Source organism: Seriola lalandi, unplaced genomic scaffold (assembly GCF_002814215.2).
Source record: "Seriola lalandi dorsalis isolate HSWRI2012SDOR001 ecotype SW California unplaced genomic scaffold, Sedor1 jcf7180002054285, whole genome shotgun sequence".
In the NCBI taxonomy this organism is placed as follows: Eukaryota; Metazoa; Chordata; class Actinopteri; order Carangiformes; family Carangidae; genus Seriola; species Seriola lalandi.
Genome location: NW_019524838.1, coordinates 655,437 through 675,121, shown reverse-complemented (window position 1 = coordinate 675,121; position 19,685 = coordinate 655,437). Strand labels below are relative to the sequence as shown.

The 19,685-nt window shown below is 37.1% G+C and overlaps 3 protein-coding genes across 3 annotated transcripts; 1 reads left to right on the top strand and 2 right to left on the bottom strand.

The window, feature by feature from the left end:
* Window positions 1–591: 591 nt before the first annotated feature.
* LOC111654631 (NFU1 iron-sulfur cluster scaffold homolog, mitochondrial) lies at window positions 592–4,508 on the bottom strand. Its single transcript, XM_023405717.2, has 8 exons — window positions 4,397–4,508; window positions 3,792–3,892; window positions 3,336–3,471; window positions 2,539–2,605; window positions 2,324–2,435; window positions 2,156–2,219; window positions 1,715–1,889; window positions 592–1,272 (listed from the first exon to the last, which is right to left on the bottom strand). The coding sequence occupies exons 1-8, from the start codon at window positions 4,459–4,461 to the stop codon at window positions 1,204–1,206; spliced, it is 789 nt and encodes a 262-aa protein (XP_023261485.1). The 5' UTR covers window positions 4,462–4,508; the 3' UTR covers window positions 592–1,203.
* A 1,883-nt stretch (window positions 4,509–6,391) lies between these two features.
* On the top strand, window positions 6,392–11,859 carry LOC111654675 (transmembrane protein 150A). Its single transcript, XM_023405781.2, has 7 exons — window positions 6,392–6,663; window positions 7,834–7,881; window positions 7,974–8,036; window positions 8,140–8,207; window positions 8,305–8,435; window positions 8,968–9,145; window positions 10,105–11,859. Exons 1-7 carry the CDS (start codon window positions 6,599–6,601, stop codon window positions 10,296–10,298), a joined length of 747 nt encoding a protein of 248 aa, XP_023261549.1. The 5' UTR covers window positions 6,392–6,598; the 3' UTR covers window positions 10,299–11,859.
* On the bottom strand, window positions 11,750–19,685 carry eif4e1c (eukaryotic translation initiation factor 4E family member 1c). Its single transcript, XM_023405782.2, has 7 exons — window positions 19,633–19,685; window positions 18,280–18,365; window positions 14,357–14,452; window positions 13,655–13,718; window positions 13,374–13,487; window positions 13,095–13,234; window positions 11,750–12,967 (listed from the first exon to the last, which is right to left on the bottom strand). Exons 1-7 carry the CDS (start codon window positions 19,648–19,650, stop codon window positions 12,853–12,855), a joined length of 633 nt encoding a protein of 210 aa, XP_023261550.1. The 5' UTR covers window positions 19,651–19,685; the 3' UTR covers window positions 11,750–12,852.

Here is a 19,685-nt window from a genome sequence, read left to right as displayed (position 1 = left end):
AAATTAATGGAGTGTAATACAACAGTGCTTCACTGAATCATCCCTTCATGAAGGTTATGTTTTTGCTGTTTTTTTGTTGACACTGTGTTTAAAAGGTGCTAAATCAACTGTATGATCATTTTAGAGGCTTCAACTTGTGGTGCTGTTGATCTGTATTGCTTTTTACAACGGTGTGTCTTTTTTTTCAGCCTGCGTTCATTGATTTGAATGGGGTGGACAAAACAATAGGACCACATGTCAACAGAATGCAATGCAGGGCAACAGCACCACAGACTAAATCCACCAAAATAATCATGCAGTTGAATCAACACCTCTTTAACAGTTACAACAAAAACTGCACATTGAAACCTTCATGAAGGAAAATTCTGTCTGAATGCATATTATTGTATGTATGTATTTACAGAGGAACCAGAGTATATCTTCTAGGCATAAACATACTTGGACAATAAAGCTTTTTCTGAATCTTCCTGTACCTATGAGTACCAATTCATTGTATTTTTCTCTACCCACATAGAACATAATGATACAAGTCACACTTGCAAGAAAATAACAATAGCAACAATGATATAAAAAGGGAATCAACAACAAATATTTGCTTTCATACTGTTAACTTTGTTTAATGTGATACAGTAAATCTTGTGAGTGGAGCACAAAGCACATAAATAGCATACAGATCTTTTAGGATGCAAAACTTACTTCTGCATGATGAATAACTGCAGACTTGATAACACTTTATTTCAATTATTGGTAATGCATTAACAAGAAAAAACTCTTAAGTTCTCTTTCCTTTAGAATATGATGAGGACAACTGTTACACCTTATCAAATCTCCATTCTGAATGACCAGAACCAAAAACTCTCCATCCTATGAAAATATTATTTCAAAATATACAGTATCTTTAAGAAATAAATACAACAAAACATTTACAGCGATCACAGCAGTCCATTTTTGTTTGCATACAAAAATGACTGCATCTTCTGTATACAGGTATACAGCATATCTTCTTTCCTTGGTAACAGGGGCATACAGTAAATTACATTTTGAACTCTAAACAGTATATGCACACAAAATAGCAGGAAATAATTTTGTGTCTTCATTCTCCCTTATAATGATAATTAGTGGAAGTAATGCATAGCTGTGTTTTTATACAGTGAAACATGTTTCTTCTAACAAAGTTCATGAGTGTGTTGGTCGAGGAAGTTTTTATTCTTGTAATTTACGTTCCAGCTCTGAGAAAACCTTTGCATTGACTTCATCCACTTCATCTTCCACCTGGGCAAATAAAGACATTTGACAAAATGTTAAACGTGACATAAAAGTCTGGAAAGACTATTATATTCTATACTATATTCTAGTATGCATGACAAAAACCCAACTCAGTAAATTAGCAAGTAAGTAAATCATCTTTTCTTTCATCATTTTCCTCAACTCCAGTCACTGAAGCTGGAAAACTGCACCCACAGATTGAAAAATTCCTGTTGGGTTAGATTGCTCAGCCTTGATGGTCCAAAACTAAAAATTAAAACGAGATCCTGTATATGCTTATTTAAATATCCACATGCTAACTTCTGGAACCAATCCAAGCTTGAGACAGTGAAGCCTGATTTCAAAACAAAAATCTACACCAATCTCTGCTGAGCTACAAAAACTAATCAGCTCCAACTCAAAAACTATACAGCCTGTCTCACATTGCACAACAGATCTTGATAATCACCTGTTCCACATTGTCTACTTCTGGGATATAAAACTGCAGCATGTTCTGAATCCCATTCCTCAGGGTGACTGTAGAGCTAGGACACCCTGTGCAGGAACCAACCAGCTTCAGCTTGACTGTACCGTCCTCAAAACCCTTATAAATTACATCACCTCCGTCCTCCTGCACTGTAGGCCTTGTTAAGTGAGAGAAACCATATCATGTTGTACAGAACAAAACAACAAAAAGCACAGACAGATTAAGAGTGTTATCGCAGTACAGTACAATTAACATCACTTCAATGAGTGCTGAGTAGAGCAATATGATAGAGGAAATATTTGATTAGGACTGAAATAATAACTAAAACACATGAACTATCAAACAATGAGCTTTCCATTTGGAACAGACAAACATAGAATACAATGATTACATACACTGTTCTCAAAGTTACTAGTTTTGTACCTGATTCTTGTGTCCAGAAGCTCCTTTATCATGGATACAATATCGTCATCATCTTCAGAGAGACCTACAGTACAGAAAATGTACAGTGTGGAGATTTGCATGTCACGATATACAATGAAGCAGCTGCATAACTTATGGATGGTCAAAATGGCCACGTTGTATACTCACTGCTTTCATTGTGAACTGCCCCTGTTGTTATCGGGTCACCACTCTCAAAGAACTTAGCAATGGCGTCCAAAGCATGGCGTTTTATGTCTGTCCATTCCACATCTTCATCTGTCTGATGGGACACCAAAGATCTCATGCATGTTTTATCTCTCCACAAAAATTTCAAAGCAATAAAAATCAAAGTGACAAGGTATAAACGTGCATTTAGTACTTACTTTAGTGACTGTGATGAAGTCAGGTCCAAAGAACACACTTTTTACTCCTTCGATTTCAAACAAGACCCTGGAACAAAGACCTTATCATGTTATTGTTCAACAAAAATTTCAAACATACCATGACAGTGTGAAGTCTGTGTTCATTTTAGTTCATTTAATGATAACAACATCCACTTGTGCTGTCTTTTATCCCTAATGATTGCACTGTTTTACGATGTTTTCAGTGTAGTCGTGACAAGACAAAAAGTATCTGCAAAAGTATCATGTAGTGTAATTGTCAAAGTGTACATTCATCACATCTCCTGTATGTACTCTTCAACCAAGCAACCTCATCACTTTCAGAACCTGGAGACACAAACATGAATAGCTCAATGAAGATAATATCCATTGTCTAACTATTGCTCGTTGAATAAAAGGGAATTAGAGAGCTGCACACTTCTAATTGTGAAGTATTTATCTAAAAAAATTAATTCATCTGTTGGAAACATGGATCTTCATAAGTTCAAATAAATGGAGTTATGAATGTGAATATGTGCCTGGGTGAAAGGAGTGTGCCTTTTACCTCAGTTTTTTTTTTTTTTTTTTTTACACTAAGATTTCTAACATGACACATGCAATTAATGTGTAAAATACACACATATTTCTTGTCCTGGTGTTGAGTCCAAATCTGTAATAGGGATTCCTGCCTCACAGGGACTGGAAACAGGGTGTAACCCTCCTTTTAAAATGTCTATTTTGTCAAATTAGAAACAGTTTCTATGTAAATATGACAAAGTACAGTAAACTTGTCACCCAACCTGGCTAAAGATGAACATTCAGCTGAGCTTGGAGAGGGAAAGTCAATTGTCCCACTTCCAAGGACAGGTTTACCAGGGAGAAACTTCAAGCTTCTGGGGTTTGGAGTGTCTTGAGTCTGGATGGACAGGTGTCTTACTGAAAGATATCATGAAAATCATTTCTTAGTAAAGTTCTATGTTGTTTTTTTTATTTTCTACATAGCAGTATCATTGAAAGACGAGTTGACAGAGGTGAGTGAATTTATTATGGTCATGGTCTGATTAACCTCATATTGGTCACCTATTGACCACCACTCTACATGACAGTTTCATTATTTACCCAGGTACCCAGAAAACCAGGCAGTACTCTACAGTTGAAAATACAATACATTCAATTAGTTGACCGATTTTAGTCAATTTCTTGGCAGCAATTCTGATAATCAAATAAGTGTTTAAGCCCAAACAATGGATTCTCACTTGAGAAGTGTGTGGTTCCTCTCCCAAGCTGAGTCTGAACTTTTCTGGAGCTCTTGGTCGTGCACTGTGAGTGGTAGGAGCTCCTGGTCTTGTCTGGAAACCTTACAACGTAAAGAGTATTGCACAATGTCTGTCAGTGAAAACAGGACTTCAACTCGTTCAATGCTTAAGTCAGGATTAAATAGTAATGTCGTGTTGATGGATGAAAGCAAATGTTTGTCAGCTCAGGGTTTTGACGTATATACACACCTACTGACTAACCAGACGTTTAATCATTTTATTGACAATGAAGCTTACAACTGGCTAACGCTAGCGGCTAACAGATATACATGGGATTAGGAGAGACACACATACAAAACCGAAGACGATAAAAGGTGGAAACAGCTCAACTAAACTAGCCGTATCGATATATCCTCCTGTACACGGGTGGATGGGATTAGTGACAAACCGTTGCTTAGTGTCGCACTTTGCTTGTTAGCTGATAAGCTAGCTATAAGCATCATCTCAACCACACGCCGGCACGCCAAGTTTAAAACTAACACAAGCATTAAAACTTGTCATATCAGCAGGACAAAATAATACGTGACAGATGTAGAAGTTCAAACCTTAAGTGAGTCGTATTTCTTGCTCGTAACAACTGGTGAAGACCCCATCTCAAGTGTGCCGCCATTTTGTTTGTTTTGAAAATGAGGACCCCGTGTGGTCGATAGAAAATCATCCTGATCACATCCTCATCTGACTCTGGTACTGACCTTTATTTAACTTTTCGCTGAAACACTAATTTATCAGTTATATTACGAAAAAATAAGTAAAACTATAATAAACTAAAATAGTTAATTATTGTGTTGTCATTAACAGTGCCTTATTGGCTTTTTTTTTTTTTTATTCTCTTAACTGATGCATGTGGAGCTGGCCTAGCCTGACACTCCATCTTGCCACAAACTGCTCTGTGTTGGTGAATAATAAAAGATAAAATGAGGACAGCTGTTGCCTTACCAGCCAGGGTGGGATTTATTATCCCAGCGCTCCTTGTGTAAACATAGTATAAAAAAAGAAAAAATTGCCAAAAACTCTGTGTTGTGTTGGTGAATAATAAAAGATGAAACTAGGACAGCTGTTGTTTTGGCAAATTCTTGGCTTATTCTCCCAGCACTCTGTGTGTAATACAATCAGTACAGCAACTTCTCATGACCAGGTTTCTACATGCACACCTCTCATCACCGGAGCCTGACGAAAGTGACAGGCCAAAATGCCAAAAGGTCACACAACAAGAATACAATTAATAAAATAAAAGCTCCTCAAAAGAAATATATACAAAATGAAATATATACAAAGAAAATAATAACTCCTGCTCAGAAACAGATTTTTGGTGATAAATCTATTACATAAATACATGGGTTACTTATGGTGGCGAATGAAGTACCTAGAGCTACTTAAGTATACCACAGTGTAGAAATACCCTGTGACAAGTAAAAGTCATGAATTCATAATTTTACTTTATTAAAAGTACAAAAGTACTAACACCAACCTATACCTTAAGTACCACTAGTAAAAGTACGCATTGTGCAGAATGGCCCATTGCAGAATATTGTATATTGTATTGTATTATTGGTTTATAATTCATGAACCTCATTTTATTACTGCAGTTGGTAAAGGTGGGAGTCATTTAAATTACTTTATACAGGGCTGGATGGCTTGTGAATTTGTTCCCAGGTATCTTATAATAATAATAAATTAACAATGAAATCATAATGTACTGTATTTGTTGAGTAAATATTGTATTATAAAGTTTACAAAGTAACTGGTAACTAATGTTATCAAATAAATTGAGTGAAAAGTAGAATATTTCCACATGAACCATTGTGGTTTATATACTCAAACGACAAGTATTTAAAAATTTCAGAAAGTACAGCGCTTGACTAATGTACTAGGTTCCTTTCCACCACTGAGACTATATCCCAGGGTTGTTTTTCTCACAATAACAGCACTTTCACTAAATTACAACTAACTGTCCTACATTAGAAATTTTACCAATTATATTTTACACACATATAACCTTAATCTGCAAAGTAACCAGTAATTATAGTTGTTTAATGAATGTAGTTATAGGAGTGGAAACTAGTTATTTCCCTGTATGTATTTCAGAAATATAACCCAGCATAAAATAGAAATACTCAAATAAAATACAATTATCTCTGGTATGAATGTACTTACTTTCCACCAACAAAGTATGTTTCTCAAGTCATTCAAAGCATTTCTTATGTAACTGTGATTATAGAACTAACAGAACTACTGTTTTGTCAAAAAAAACCTCTTTAAACCAATGTCTGTGCACACAAACACATACATCTGAAAGAGTTCATATTTCAAATGCAGAGCTTCCTGGTAGTAAAACAGTGCAGTATCTGTCTTAAGATGAGTCTGTTTGAAATGAAAAAACAATATCGCTCAGCTTTAAGAAGGCCAACCCCATGTTTCCCAACATGTGCTCTGATAGAGCAAGGTGGTGCTCCTAAGGAGTGGCAGAGAAAGAGAGACTCTCCCATAAGGGGGCTGTACTCTGAATGGTGGAAGGTTATAACCACCAACAGGAGCACATTTGTCTGAAGAACCTGAAACTGAACTATACATACATCATATATTATACAGGGTTTTATTTTTAGTTCTAATATTAATCTTGCTATGTTGGTATGAGGCTGACTCCATGAGGACTCTATGAACACCTGAAGAGATCTACTGCTGAGTGAGTGAAAAGGCACCAGGACTTAAGAAAAACCCATTTTAATTTGTTGTTTGTCTTCCTCGACATGGTGTTCTGGATTCTCTTTCCCATCACCCTCGCCCTGGTGTCCTTCATTGGAACATGGACTATGTAAGTTAACCAGAAAATCATACTTTCTCATTTGTTTTCACAACCTGTAGAAAATATTAGAACTTTTGTTTTCACAAGTACAACTTTTATTCTGCGTCTCCTATGTGTTGTCATGCTGATGCCAAGTTTACATTAATTCTAGACCTATTGAACTTCATATATGAGCTAGTTAACACATCTGTTCATAAGTATTATTCACATCTTTAAGCTGTTTGTAAGGTTTCATGATTATGTAACTCCTGCCAGACACTGTTGACAGCAATGCATCTGGACTACTCCATGATTAATTATCAAGATTTGTCGTTTGCTTTTCACATGCTTTTATTATCATGTTTTAGAGCTATACATGCTGTCTGTGAAAAGTGTGGGAAAATCCACTTCAGATGAGCATAAAAAAAGCACAAGAAAAATTCCCTGTCAACATTTGACATTCAATGTAAAAGCAACATTTGAAATATGTGATCTGACTAGTTTTGTGTGTTGCAAGGTGTGTACACCAGACAGTCAAGAAATTAATCGCTTCTTCAATCAAAGCTCTGTTAGACATCAGTGACTTATCCATGCAGTGACTCTTTTGACTAATTTTTGCTCTGCCATTCAGTTTCCATTTAGTCTTTGACTTCTTATATTGACATACATGACACTGTTTAATTATACTGTATATATAAATGAATGTTGAAGTTACTCAGTGTAACTTTTTGCCAGTTGCAAGAGCTCATTCTTCAGACTGCCGTCAGGTGTTCCCTCGTTTCAATTTCAGAAATATTTGTGGTGGTTTATTGATCAATCAGCATGAGTTGTATAGTGATCATTGGACACCAAAACAATGTTAGTGGTACAATAAAACCATTGGACAGTTGTGTTCTCATCTACCTATGATCATTTATTGCTGCCATAGGTTTTATAGAGTTGGAAAATATTTATTTAACTTCTCAGACATCATAAATCATACATTGATGCAGTCAACAGGAATATGCTGTTAATGATCGACTTTTATTCTGAAAAAGTGGAAGATAATGCTTTTTTGATTCTATATTACAATATGTCAATGATACAAAAAATAATACAATACTGTAATTTGAATGTTCAATGATCAAATCAATGATGTCACAAATTTAATGTTATTGAAATTGTGTCACAGTAATTATTTTGTTTTATATATATATCCAGATATGGCCTAGCCCTCTCCAACAATCATGTGTGCTCCCTCAGTGACTGGTAAGTTGTGTGTCACTATTATAAAAAAAAAAATGTAATCATCAACACTTGGATGTGACAGATTCCCCAAAACTTAATTAATTTGTTCTCAGGGGAGTTGGGAACTACTGCCATTGGAATTCTTCCTCTGGATGTTGCTATGTTCCCACCATAAGGTAAAAATACAGTTTACTAAAGTTAATCTTTTGCTTATCCTTTCCACTGGAATTAAATACTGAGGCTAGTTACTAGTTAACTGAACAAATTATGTGATTCCAGCGCCAGTGGAAGCTTTGCACCAGAAAATTCACTTTTTACTGCAACAATCAACGCCGGATCCTTTCTGTGTGAGTTTACCTGCTTCAGGCCTAACACATGTTATGCAACATATACTGTACATGATGTGAGTGACATGTGTTTCACCAACTATGATCTCCTCTTTAGTTCTGCTGTTCTGTATACTCCACCATGGCCATGTGATGGAGAGACATGCATGTCATGCCATGCTGAGCAAGTTTGCGCTGGTCTTTGGTGTGGTGGCAGCCCTTGGGGCTTTCGCAGCAGGAAACTGCAATGTAAGTACTGGACTTCCTGCTGAGTGTGTTTGAATAGGTTTACTTTGCATCATTAAATTGCTGCTTCAGATTCACAATGCCCAGGGCACATACTGTATAACTGTGAGAAATTAATCTGAGAGAGAAAACAGTGAGCTTTGTCTTCATCATGAAATGTTAACAACAAAGCAGACCTACCAGTCAAGAAGCTGTTTTTTGAATGATACATTTTGATATTACCAGACAACAAAACCAGTGAGTAAAATGAATGGGAACCAGTTGCTACAAAATTTAAACAAAGCAAATGTTTTTCCCCTCATATAACTGGGGACATTTGCATGAATGCTTAGGAAGTCTCTCCAATTAATGTCAGGTGACAGTTATTTTTATTTTACCCCAACTCCAGGAAGTCATCATGGTTTTGATCAGTTAAAAATTCAGTAGTATAGATAATACACATCCATATATATAACAATCTATATAACAATATCTGTCCTGATTTCAACCATCTCTTCATGTATTGACCCTGGAAACTGCTGACTGTCCTCCACAGCCACATCACCTGTCACTCCTTCACTACCTCGGAGCTGCCATCAGCTTCTTGTGCATCTGCTTCTATACTGTCCTGCTCACTGCGCTGACCAGGAAATGTGTGCTGACAGGATATGAAAAGGTTCTCTACCCATTACGCATCACCTCCACTGTAATTCAAACCATTGTCACCATCTGCTGTATCCTTTTATAAACCTTGGGGCTTATTTAATTGTCTTCTTGTGGCTGGATCATGGTAAACTTTATAAGGTTCATTTGGAGTGGTTTCAAACAGGCCATGTCAACAGCTGACTTCAGCAGTGACGCTTGAGTAACTCACTCTCCAGCTGCAGTACAGCACCATAGTTCCTTCGTGCTTTATTTGGATCCGGCCTGCTGCTCTGTTTACAAAGTGGGACTGGCCATTACAGTCCATCTGACAGAAGTAGATATCAGTGGAATTTTTTGCCATCAATCTTTGACCATTGTTTTCCTGTAACACTTAGCTTCACATTTTACACTCTCACATCTAGAAGGTACACAGCGACACAACACTCCTCTACTGGAGGAGTTTAGAGTTTAATGTTGGCCCAGAAGCACTTTGACACCAGCTGTTGATGGACAGATCCATGTTTTAAGTTGCACAAGTCAGTATTGAATACAGTATCCATATACACACTAGCCTTTGTGTGCAAGAGGGTGAGGTACTGTATTATAGGATGATAAGAGATGGCACTGTGTAGCACACCCTTCCTTGTGTATGAAAAATAATGGTAAATGAGCATATACTTACTGCAATGTCTGTGGAGACTTATCCAGGTAAAATATCTAGAAGTGTTAAACCAAAGGCAGGCAGATTCATTAAATTACTGAAGATACTCGACTTGCACCCAAAAGGCTGCTTCGAACTGGAGAAACCTAAAGCAAGTCCAGCTGCCTTTGACTTAGCACCTCTAGACATACAATGAGAGTGTATTTGTCTGATATGTCGTCATACAAGTGCTTAGCCTGCAGACCAACGTCTTCAACAGTTTTAATGTGATCTTTAATCTGTTTGATAGCAATTTTGAATGAAATGTTTTTATGGGCGATCATTCACCAGTGACACACCTGACCTCCACTAACTGGTTCCATACATCCTTAACTTGAAAACCCTCAGATACTATTTTGTTTGCCCAAAAGGACTACTTTTACATTCACCTGTCTGCTATATTTGAGTGGATGCTCAGTGTCAACTTGGAGTTGTTTGAGCTCAGCTACGCCGTGGAGTTTTACTTCTTCTCGTCCTTCATGATTTCGAATCTGTTGAGCAAACGAGAGGAAGAAAAGCCTTTGATGTTGACAATGTCCTGATATGAGGCTGCCAGGGTCCAGCTGACGCACAGAGAAAATGAGGATGGACTTACTAATACATCTGTAAAGACAGTGGCTGGACCGTGGCTGGAGGACCAATAATTTTTTTTTTTTTCAATCACTCAGCTGAGATGGATTTACTCTATAGCAATTTAAGGATTATGACCACTTATCCTCCCTCTCGATACTGTTGCCTAAATTTGTGATTTGCTTTAATGGGCATTTCTGTTCCTTTGGTAAAACTTCCTGTATTTATTGTAACAAACCAGGTTATACAGCAAATGAACAAACCATATCAGCTATATTGTACTTTACTACAAGTGACGTTGATACTCTGCCACAGAACAATTAACCTGGGGTGTCATACTCTGATACACCTCATTGACAGTATGTTGATCAGTTTTTTTTGTGCAATAACTTCTTGTTGGACATTGGCATAATCAGCAATGAACTAAGAATTTCTCATCAGCTATGCTAGTATGGATCAAAAGTCGTGGAAATGTCCCAACTTGTCTCTTATCTTCTCTTAACATTAAGGTTCTTTAATGGATGTAAGCACTTACATCTAGCCTTGGCACTTTAATAAAATCATGACCATTACATAAGCTGACAAGTCCTGATACACAGACTTGGCTGTGGAACTCTATCAGAAGAGTAGAGAACATTTCTAAACACCTAGTCATTTATTTTAAGTTCCTGTGACACAAGATCCTGTTTGACTGGAAGAGTAAGAGAAAATTAGTTTGACAGTTTTGTCACAGTGAATACTGAAAACAAGGAGAGCAACACCTCATCAGCTTAAAATGCACAAGTATTTATAAGTCCAATGTTGGTTACGCACAGAACAGTGGGTGTCGTCTGTATCCTTTCCATTACAATGGTCTTAGGTGTGGTCTATTATTCTGTTTAAGTGTATTTGAGCGTCAAAATAGTGTGAAGATACCTGAAATTCTTTGTCTGAAGTCTAGTGTGTGTTGTTAGACAGTCTTGGCAGAGGACTGCACTCTACTGAGCACATTTTGGTGTTCACTTTCGTAAAACAGCTTAAAAGCTGTGAAAGTATATTTTGTCTCACTTTCTTCAGCGACAGAGTCCAACATGAATACATTATTTTGAGCAGGTTTGGTTATGTCTCTTGGGATATTTCTGTATTTGTGGTCTTGTCCTTGTTCCTCTCACCACCAAAGTTAGAGCTAAAAGAGAGTGAATATTAGACTTAGATTCACCAGGTAGAGAGAAACATGGCTCCAGATGAGTAGTAATGCTACTGGATGTATACATAGACCATTTACCAACAAGTTCCACTGCATCACCTTTAAAGGTGATATATATCTCCCTTCAAGTGGCCAAAAAACAAAACAAAATCAAAATTCAGCTAGTGCAGGTTTACGTCTTATATTTTCACGATTCGGTGCAATACCTGAGACACCGAAATCATAAATTCTCACAAATCAAGGCAACATAGTTCTGGTTTTAATGCAAAGCACTTAACCTTTACTTGAAAGAAGGTAATATACATCCTGGAATTACAGATAATAAAGATACATTATGACCAAAGTCATTTCACAATGAATATCATCTTTCCTTCGCATCAACCGAGAGAGGAGTGCGACATTATCTACAGTTTTTGTTAGGAAGAAAACAGTGAAAAGCACACCTAAGTCTGTCAGCATCTTTACTGTATGGTACACTGTAAAAAATGTCATCTATATGTAGTAGTCCACATTATTAACCTTATAACAAAAAAGAGAGAAAAAAAAGGAAAAAAAAACAATTTGATAAACACGAATTTCATGGTTGTGTTTCAACTAAGTAGTTCAACTGCAATGCATACATTATAAATAAATGTAAGGGGAAGAGGGAAAAAAAAGTTCAAAAAGTACTACAAGCAATATTTCATAATTCCAGCATGGCTGAAACAATTAGTGGCCTTACATCCAAACCCTACACTTTGGAGTGTGACCACAGCTTTTACAAACCTTTAAGATACTGTAGATTCTTCAAACTGCTGTGTCTGAAAGTCCAACTCATGCTTAACACTTCCGGATAAATCAGGTTAAAATTGCCCTTAAAATTTGTTCTGTGAAAGGATAAGTTGCCTACCATCTTTTCCTGTGAGGTGAGAAACACTTTTTTTAAGGAGTGAGAACTCAGCATGAGAAGAACAAGGCCTTATCATTAAGAAATGTTTTTTTTTTTGCAACTCAAAGCCATTAAGTACTGAAAAAAGCTTGTTCTCAGCTAAGCTAGGGGAGGTCACTGGTATTATCACAGAACTCTTCAACTCTAAAAATGAAATCATTTGTGTTCTCTTGCTCACGTATGACATTTCATCCTAATGCTCCTCTCCTTTTTGGCCTCCTCCTATTTATAGCTATAGCTCCACTGATTTCTCATGTTGGGGGAAGCTCCAACTGTACACACTATGAACAATTGTCTTTTCAGGTAAAAGGAAAGGACACTACAGTAGTTGACAACTCAAAAAAATTATTAATGTCATGATGCGGGTTGGTAATTGTTTAAATCTACAACAAGGTGAAATGGTGGGGGGGTTTCAAACGGAGTACATGTTCTTGGTGGTGGATCCGCTCTTGCTGGACGTGTCGTCATGTGACTGGTAGCCAATCATTGCTTTGATGGGGAGGTTCAGGCGCTCTTTATAAAGTTGCCTGTGGAAACAAGATGGAAGTTGAATGCTGTGTGAAGACTAATGCTAATATAGTGTCACCATCTAGTGTCCAGCTGCAGTATCTAGTCTAATTTTTTTCCTATTAACAAGGTGAGATTACCACTTACCCTATCGTCATGATGGCGTCCCTGTTTTGGCAGTTGCTCGTCCAGATGGCTATTTTGTCACCCTTGGGTCTGACGTTGACCACAGCTCCACACACATCTTCACTTGCCTCATCAAATGACTCACCGACTAAACACAAGAGCTGAAGAATACAGAATGTCACACACTACATGAATGACACTGTTCCTTTTTTCATTCATGACTCAACCATCATTTGGTTGGAGAAGCACATGACTATGATGGTTCACTTGGTTTACTTGCTCAATGAAAACTGGTCTTACTGTCTCCATCCAGTAACGGTCAAGGTCATTGTGTCTCTGTTGCTTATTGAGAGTCATCAGCCATCGACCCCCCAGCTTGTTCCTGTCGTCCTCCCACATAGGCTTAATCCCATCCTAGCACACAAAGTGAAACAGTTACAAAATGGTTTTGTAGCACTACTATGGATTAGCACTGAGACATTTAACTGCTGCTCAAATGAGTCTAATTTTACATGCAAACATCCCAATAGTTTGTATTTTCCTAAAAAAAAAAAAGATTTTAAAAGAAAAAAAAGTCTTACCTTAAATAAGCAATAATCACAGCCAAAGCCAAGTTTGCTTGGTTGCTGTATGTGGTTGTATAATCTGTAAGAAACACAGAACAACCAAAATTATGACTTCAGTGATGAGCTTAATCTGCTACGGGTGAGATTAAACATAGCAGAATGACCATATAATATATTTATATTGTTGTACTTTATATTTCAGGTATGTTTTTTTTTTTATAACATATAATTATATTATTGCATTTTATGTTTCAGGTAGAAGCGATGCTGCCACATGCCAGGGTACAGGGCAGTACAAGGCAAGAAATACTGCAATATCTGATAGTCGAAAATCAGCCCAACCCTATCTCAGAAATCTGAACCTTCTGTCCTGTCGAGAGAACAATACCATATATTGTTTATGCACATACATTTTCCTCGGTTCAGACAGAGGAAAATTAACGCATGAACAAAAGCGTTGCCCCAATGTTATTTTAATGTACTGTAGCTTCACATCACTATTTCAGTGATCTATGCCTCTGTCAGTGTTAGATATAATTTAATGAGAGAATAATTGATCTAAATCTGCATACTTAAGTGTTTTGTTTAAGAAATCCCTTCGTCTCCAGATGTGTCATTGAATGAAAGACAATTACTTTTACAAACAGTACAGTCCACTTATACCTCCATAAAGCGAGAAAACCATAACAACACTACAGATTATTAGAGAAAACTTACGCCCAAAAGTCTTCCACTGTGTCAAACTTGGAAATGAGACGCAGGTTCTCTGTCCAGCTTTTGCTCTTGTCATTTTTGAAATACCACAGGGCCCATCTGAGAGAGGGAAAGACAAGAATCAAAACACTCAGTACTCATAGGACTGTGGGAAAATGACTTGAGTAAAATAACAGAATTACAATCATTTCTTTATTTTACAGAAATCATGTCACAGGAAAAACAAACCATGAACATTTCTAGTAAGTCTCAGTAGAAGGACAAAACATCTAAAAATGCATTTGCTAGAAATGCTTTCGTATGAAAAATAAACTTGAGCCAAAGTCCTGATAACACAGATACACACACCCAATTTCACAACAAAACACAACAGCTAGTCACAAAAGCATGCATATCAATGCAAAAGAACAGAGAAAGCCGGCCATCAGAAGCACTACAAATGCAGCCTTTGTTTATGATGGGTGCTGTTATTCTTTCATCTATTCCCAGGACGGGTGGGGCTAGCAGGGGAGGGATGAGGGCAATGAGAGGACATCAACTGAACCCCGTGCCCCCCACCACCACAACAGTAACTGAACAAAGCCAAATCAGAGGATAAGACTGTAATTGTGCCATATAGCGACTCCACTGACAGACATTATTACACAACACAGGAGGAGAGACAACACCCCTCTGGTGAACCCAGCCAAGGATACAGTTTGTATACATGCCTTGTCATGCCATGTAAAAAAAACATGGCAGACAACAGATCAAGTCAGTGATGCTCCTCATGTCACTAAATTCTGTTAGACTAATATGTGGTGAACAGATTCAAATAGTTTTAAGTCCTAATCCAGCTAACCCTTTCCCTCAGGTGTGGGCAGTGAACTCGATTGCCAAACTCAGGTGTAACCACTTTAGCTTACTGTGGGCACCTATTTTGAAATAAAGGCAACACAAGTGGAGAGACTTAAAATGATCAATGGATTGGCTGAAAGCATCAGTGAGGTTTTTAGTGTTCAGACTGTGTAATTTTTATGAATAAAAAAAAGGTATAAAAGAGCATGTCTCATCTAACAAGACGAGGTCAAAGCCTAGAGAATGGCTGAACTGTGTATGGTCAATGTGCGGAATTGAGGACATAGTTGAAAACTGTTGTGGAAAAGCTGTAAACAACTACTTTCAATGGAAAGAAGCTCAAAAAGTTGCTAGATGACATTGAGCCAAAAACATACTGTACTACATTTCAACTTGATTCAAATATTCTTTACTATATAAAATATTGTTTAGAATCACTTGAAATGGAAAAATAAACAGAATTAATACAAATGGTAATATTTTGACAAATATCTGAACAAAACTGTACTTGGCTATAAAGAGAGAGAAAAAAGGTATTGATAAAGAAATCCTCCAGTAACTTGGTTGGTGAATTCCATGAAATTGTGGGAAACTGAACAAAATTGAAGATGCAAAGTCAAAGATATCTTAACTTTTTATATCTGCATGAGTCTACCCCCAATGAACACTGGATCCTAGAGTAATTTTCTCAGACTTTCCCAGAGCCAGACAAGACATTATACAGCTCTTTTACTCCTTGTGATGAGTAAGCTGAATTTCATGTGTGAAAGAGGGTTGATGTTATGTAATGAACAGTTTAGATATTTGAGACTCTTCATAGCAGAAATCATTTTCTGTTCTGAAGACTGTAGGTTCAACTTTTTAAGACCAGTGGATCTTGGCATCGTCTTCTAAAAGTCTAATTTCTACAGCACCTTCATTCACTGAGTTCTCTAAACAAAGCCATGTCCAAAGTTCAAGGGAGCGCGAGCATAAAGAATATGGGTGTTTTTCATTTTAAGCCCACTGACTACAGACTGTATATTAATACAGAACATTTTCTACAGAAGAATACAGGGTTTTCTGAATATGTTTTTTTTCCTATTTATCAGCAGCTGTTGGTTCCCCTTTATTTCAGTGCCAAGTGAAAATCACGTTGCATGACTTGAAACCTGAAAGTGATCATCACGTCTACTTATGTTACAGCGAGCTGTGCAGCCTGTTCAAATCCATCTGTGCATTCACCTTCACAGAACACAGAGTGATTTCCAAGCTTTTGACAAAAACAAAAGTGAACATGATATCAATACTGTTGCATTACCTATTCCAAGCAAGTTTCATCTAGTTGCGTTACCCCTGAGGTCAGTTCCTTCTACTGTCCAGACAACTCAGACTAAACCTGTTTTTTACTGGTTTGAGTTGAATGCAAGTCAGACTAAACTTCACCTTGCTTTAAGGAATGAAAGCCGTTATGGCAAGCTGATACTACATTTATCCGGCTAAGTCAGCCGTTCATTGAGCAAAAGGACCATTTCTGCTGACTGCTGGAGCAGGGATTTGAGAGACTGCGTGAGTCAGGTGAATTATCAGGTGAGTTAGAAAATGTTGTAAATAATATTTCATAACAAATTCCAAATAATTCAACAGGACTTCCTTGTGGTTAAAAACAGTAAGTGAAGCAAGATAGAAGTGGCAGCACCATCCACCATAAAGGGTGTCACAGTGGAGGCATCACATTACAATAACCCCACTAATATTCAAGTAAAATCTGGGCACCTAAAACCAGTATTGCAGGATAATGCGGGCCAGACAGGAGCAGCAGAGGTCAAGGTTGTTCCACCTCGACCTCTGAAGCTGGGCTGAACAAGCAGAATGGCCTAGAAAGTGACTTACTAAGTGAACTATTCAGCATTTCCCAAACCAACTGTACAATGCTCCTGAATGGGTCATCACCACCACAGAACTGTTATAACACTTCTAAAAGGACAATAGTGAACAACAATTGCAACACAAACATGCAGGATAGAAAGCAGAATAATTCAATCTATGCCTCTGATTTAAACTTAAAACCCCCCATTTACTATATACCTATAAATGATTTACACTAATGTTTTTTTGTGACTTTTACCTATGACATACTTCAACAAAATGCAAATACCCACCAAATGTTACAAAACTTAACTTTTGGACCATATTGTCTTACTACGGCATCCAAATCATTTCATTAGAAATACAATTGTTAAAACACATTGATACAGAACCCAGGTTTACAAAGCACTTATCAGTTAAAAAATCCTTAGTCACTGCAGAGACGCCTTTTGACTTTGTTCTCTACTCACAGAGTATCAAAACTAGCAGTTTCACTTACCCAAACTCTATAAGGAGTAAGTCTAAGAACTAAAAGTTAAAATTCCTCAGCAGTGACTAATATTCAAGGATTGCAAAAAAGGAAAATTACCTTTATGTGTGTGATCAAAGAGCAAGAACCAAAGTGAGGACCTTGCCCCAAACAAGAGATAGATGAAATGCACTCTACAGTGCAAAGGGGATGCAATGTCTGTTTAATTTGCCAGTTGTTAAATAAATATGTCAACATGGACCGGAATAAGTAGATTATTGACCTTATTCTAAAGGGGATTTTTTTTTTTTTTTTTTTTTAACAGTACAATTCAGTTTTACTGCCTTTGACATGTTACATACCATAGCTTGATTTAGGCTGAAGGTCTCTCCATGTTAAGTGACATAAGTCAAGACATCTAGTAAATAACCTCAGTCCCATTATTTATATGATTTTATTTCTGTTGTGACTGACATAAATTCTTGAGTTTATCTTTAACCAAAATTCGCAAAACAACACATTTTAATGCCATTTTTAACGGCAGTAGAGCATCTGTTATCAAGGAGCTGGATTCTGGTATCTGTTGCAAAATGCCAGAAAATCTTCTTCAATAATGTACTTTTGATACTCAGAGAATGTTGATAACACGTCACATTCAGTACTGCAGTTGATGTCTTAAACTCTATGAATATCAGAACGCTATAGTTAACGTAGGCACAGACACCTTTCGGTTGCAACATCCTGTCAAACACAACAGCTGTTTTATTCTCACCTGTTTTGCAAGGGGTGTTTGATATACTGCTCGGGATTTGCAATGACTTGGGTCTCAGTCGGTTGATCTTCAGTTTCAGCTGCTTTCTGAGGAGAGAAAAGAACAAACCCATGATGTACTTTGTTTGAAAAAAACACAAATATGATTTTATGTCAATCTCACCCCTGTATGTCCACTGATCTCCGTCATAAAAGTGTGGAGTTAGCGCAGGATTTACACAATTGTCTTTTTGATTAATCAATTTACCATTTAGTCTGCAAAACATCGTAAAATCATGAATATATTAACCTATAAACTTTTCGGGAGGCATAGATGATGTATTTAATTGTCAAAGCAACTGTCCAAAAAGTAATTTTATTATTATATTCCATTTGAAGTATGACAATGAAAAGCAGCAAATGCTCTCATTTGAGAAGCTGAGGGGCGTCTGACCTTTTTTCACTATTCTTACTTGAAAAATGAAATGATTAATCGAATATTAAAAGAGCTGCCATTTACTAATGGCTTCAGCTCTAGTTATATCACAATGCAGCTAATTAGGGTCTTGTTTCTAATCTTAAAGTCATTATTACTAGTAAGCTACATGTATAAATGGTCCAGTTAAATAAAATAAACTCTTGATGCGCCATCATGTCCACAATACAGTCATTGATTTATACCAGTGACAGACTATTAAACATCATATTACACTGTCACATTATCGAAACGTATTCATTTTAAAGTGTGCTTTTAACTTAAATATTTAACAATCGTGTCCAACTCTGCAACGTCAACATTTTTAATCATTATGCGCAACAGCCCACAGAAAACAGCTAGCTTTAGGTTGGTAAAGTAAATAAAAAATAAAAGGACTGAGTAAAAGCTAAGCTAACCTTACAGTTAGGTAAGTTAGCGTTTGCTAGCATTAGTTTTAACAGACGTGCTATGCTAGCTACGAGCTAGATACACACGTGTCCAGATTGTGAGAAATTAAATCTATAAAATGACAATATGAACATTTAAATGTACTGACGATTGATTAAAACCACCATAGGATATTAACTCTGATATCGAAGCAAATGGCAAATAGCAAATCAACATCATTGACTGGAGTTTGAATGAACGACGTTCAGTCAGTCAGTCCCTCCCTGCCAACAAAGTCTCATGCATCACATTGCTGTGCATGCTAACGCTAACTGTGATCCACGCCAACCGACGTATCTCTCAACTGAAACTCTATTACTTCATAAAAAATACCGGGTGCCTTTTCAAGAAAGCGCAATTGTATGACCAACTCGCACGACACAGCGAAGATGTGGCTAATCTTTCCGTGCTCATTGGTCGATTTTTTCAAGTCTCTCTTGTCTCTCTTACCGGCTCCGATGTCGCCATCTTGACAGTAGAAATGTTCTGCCCGTTCAGCGCTC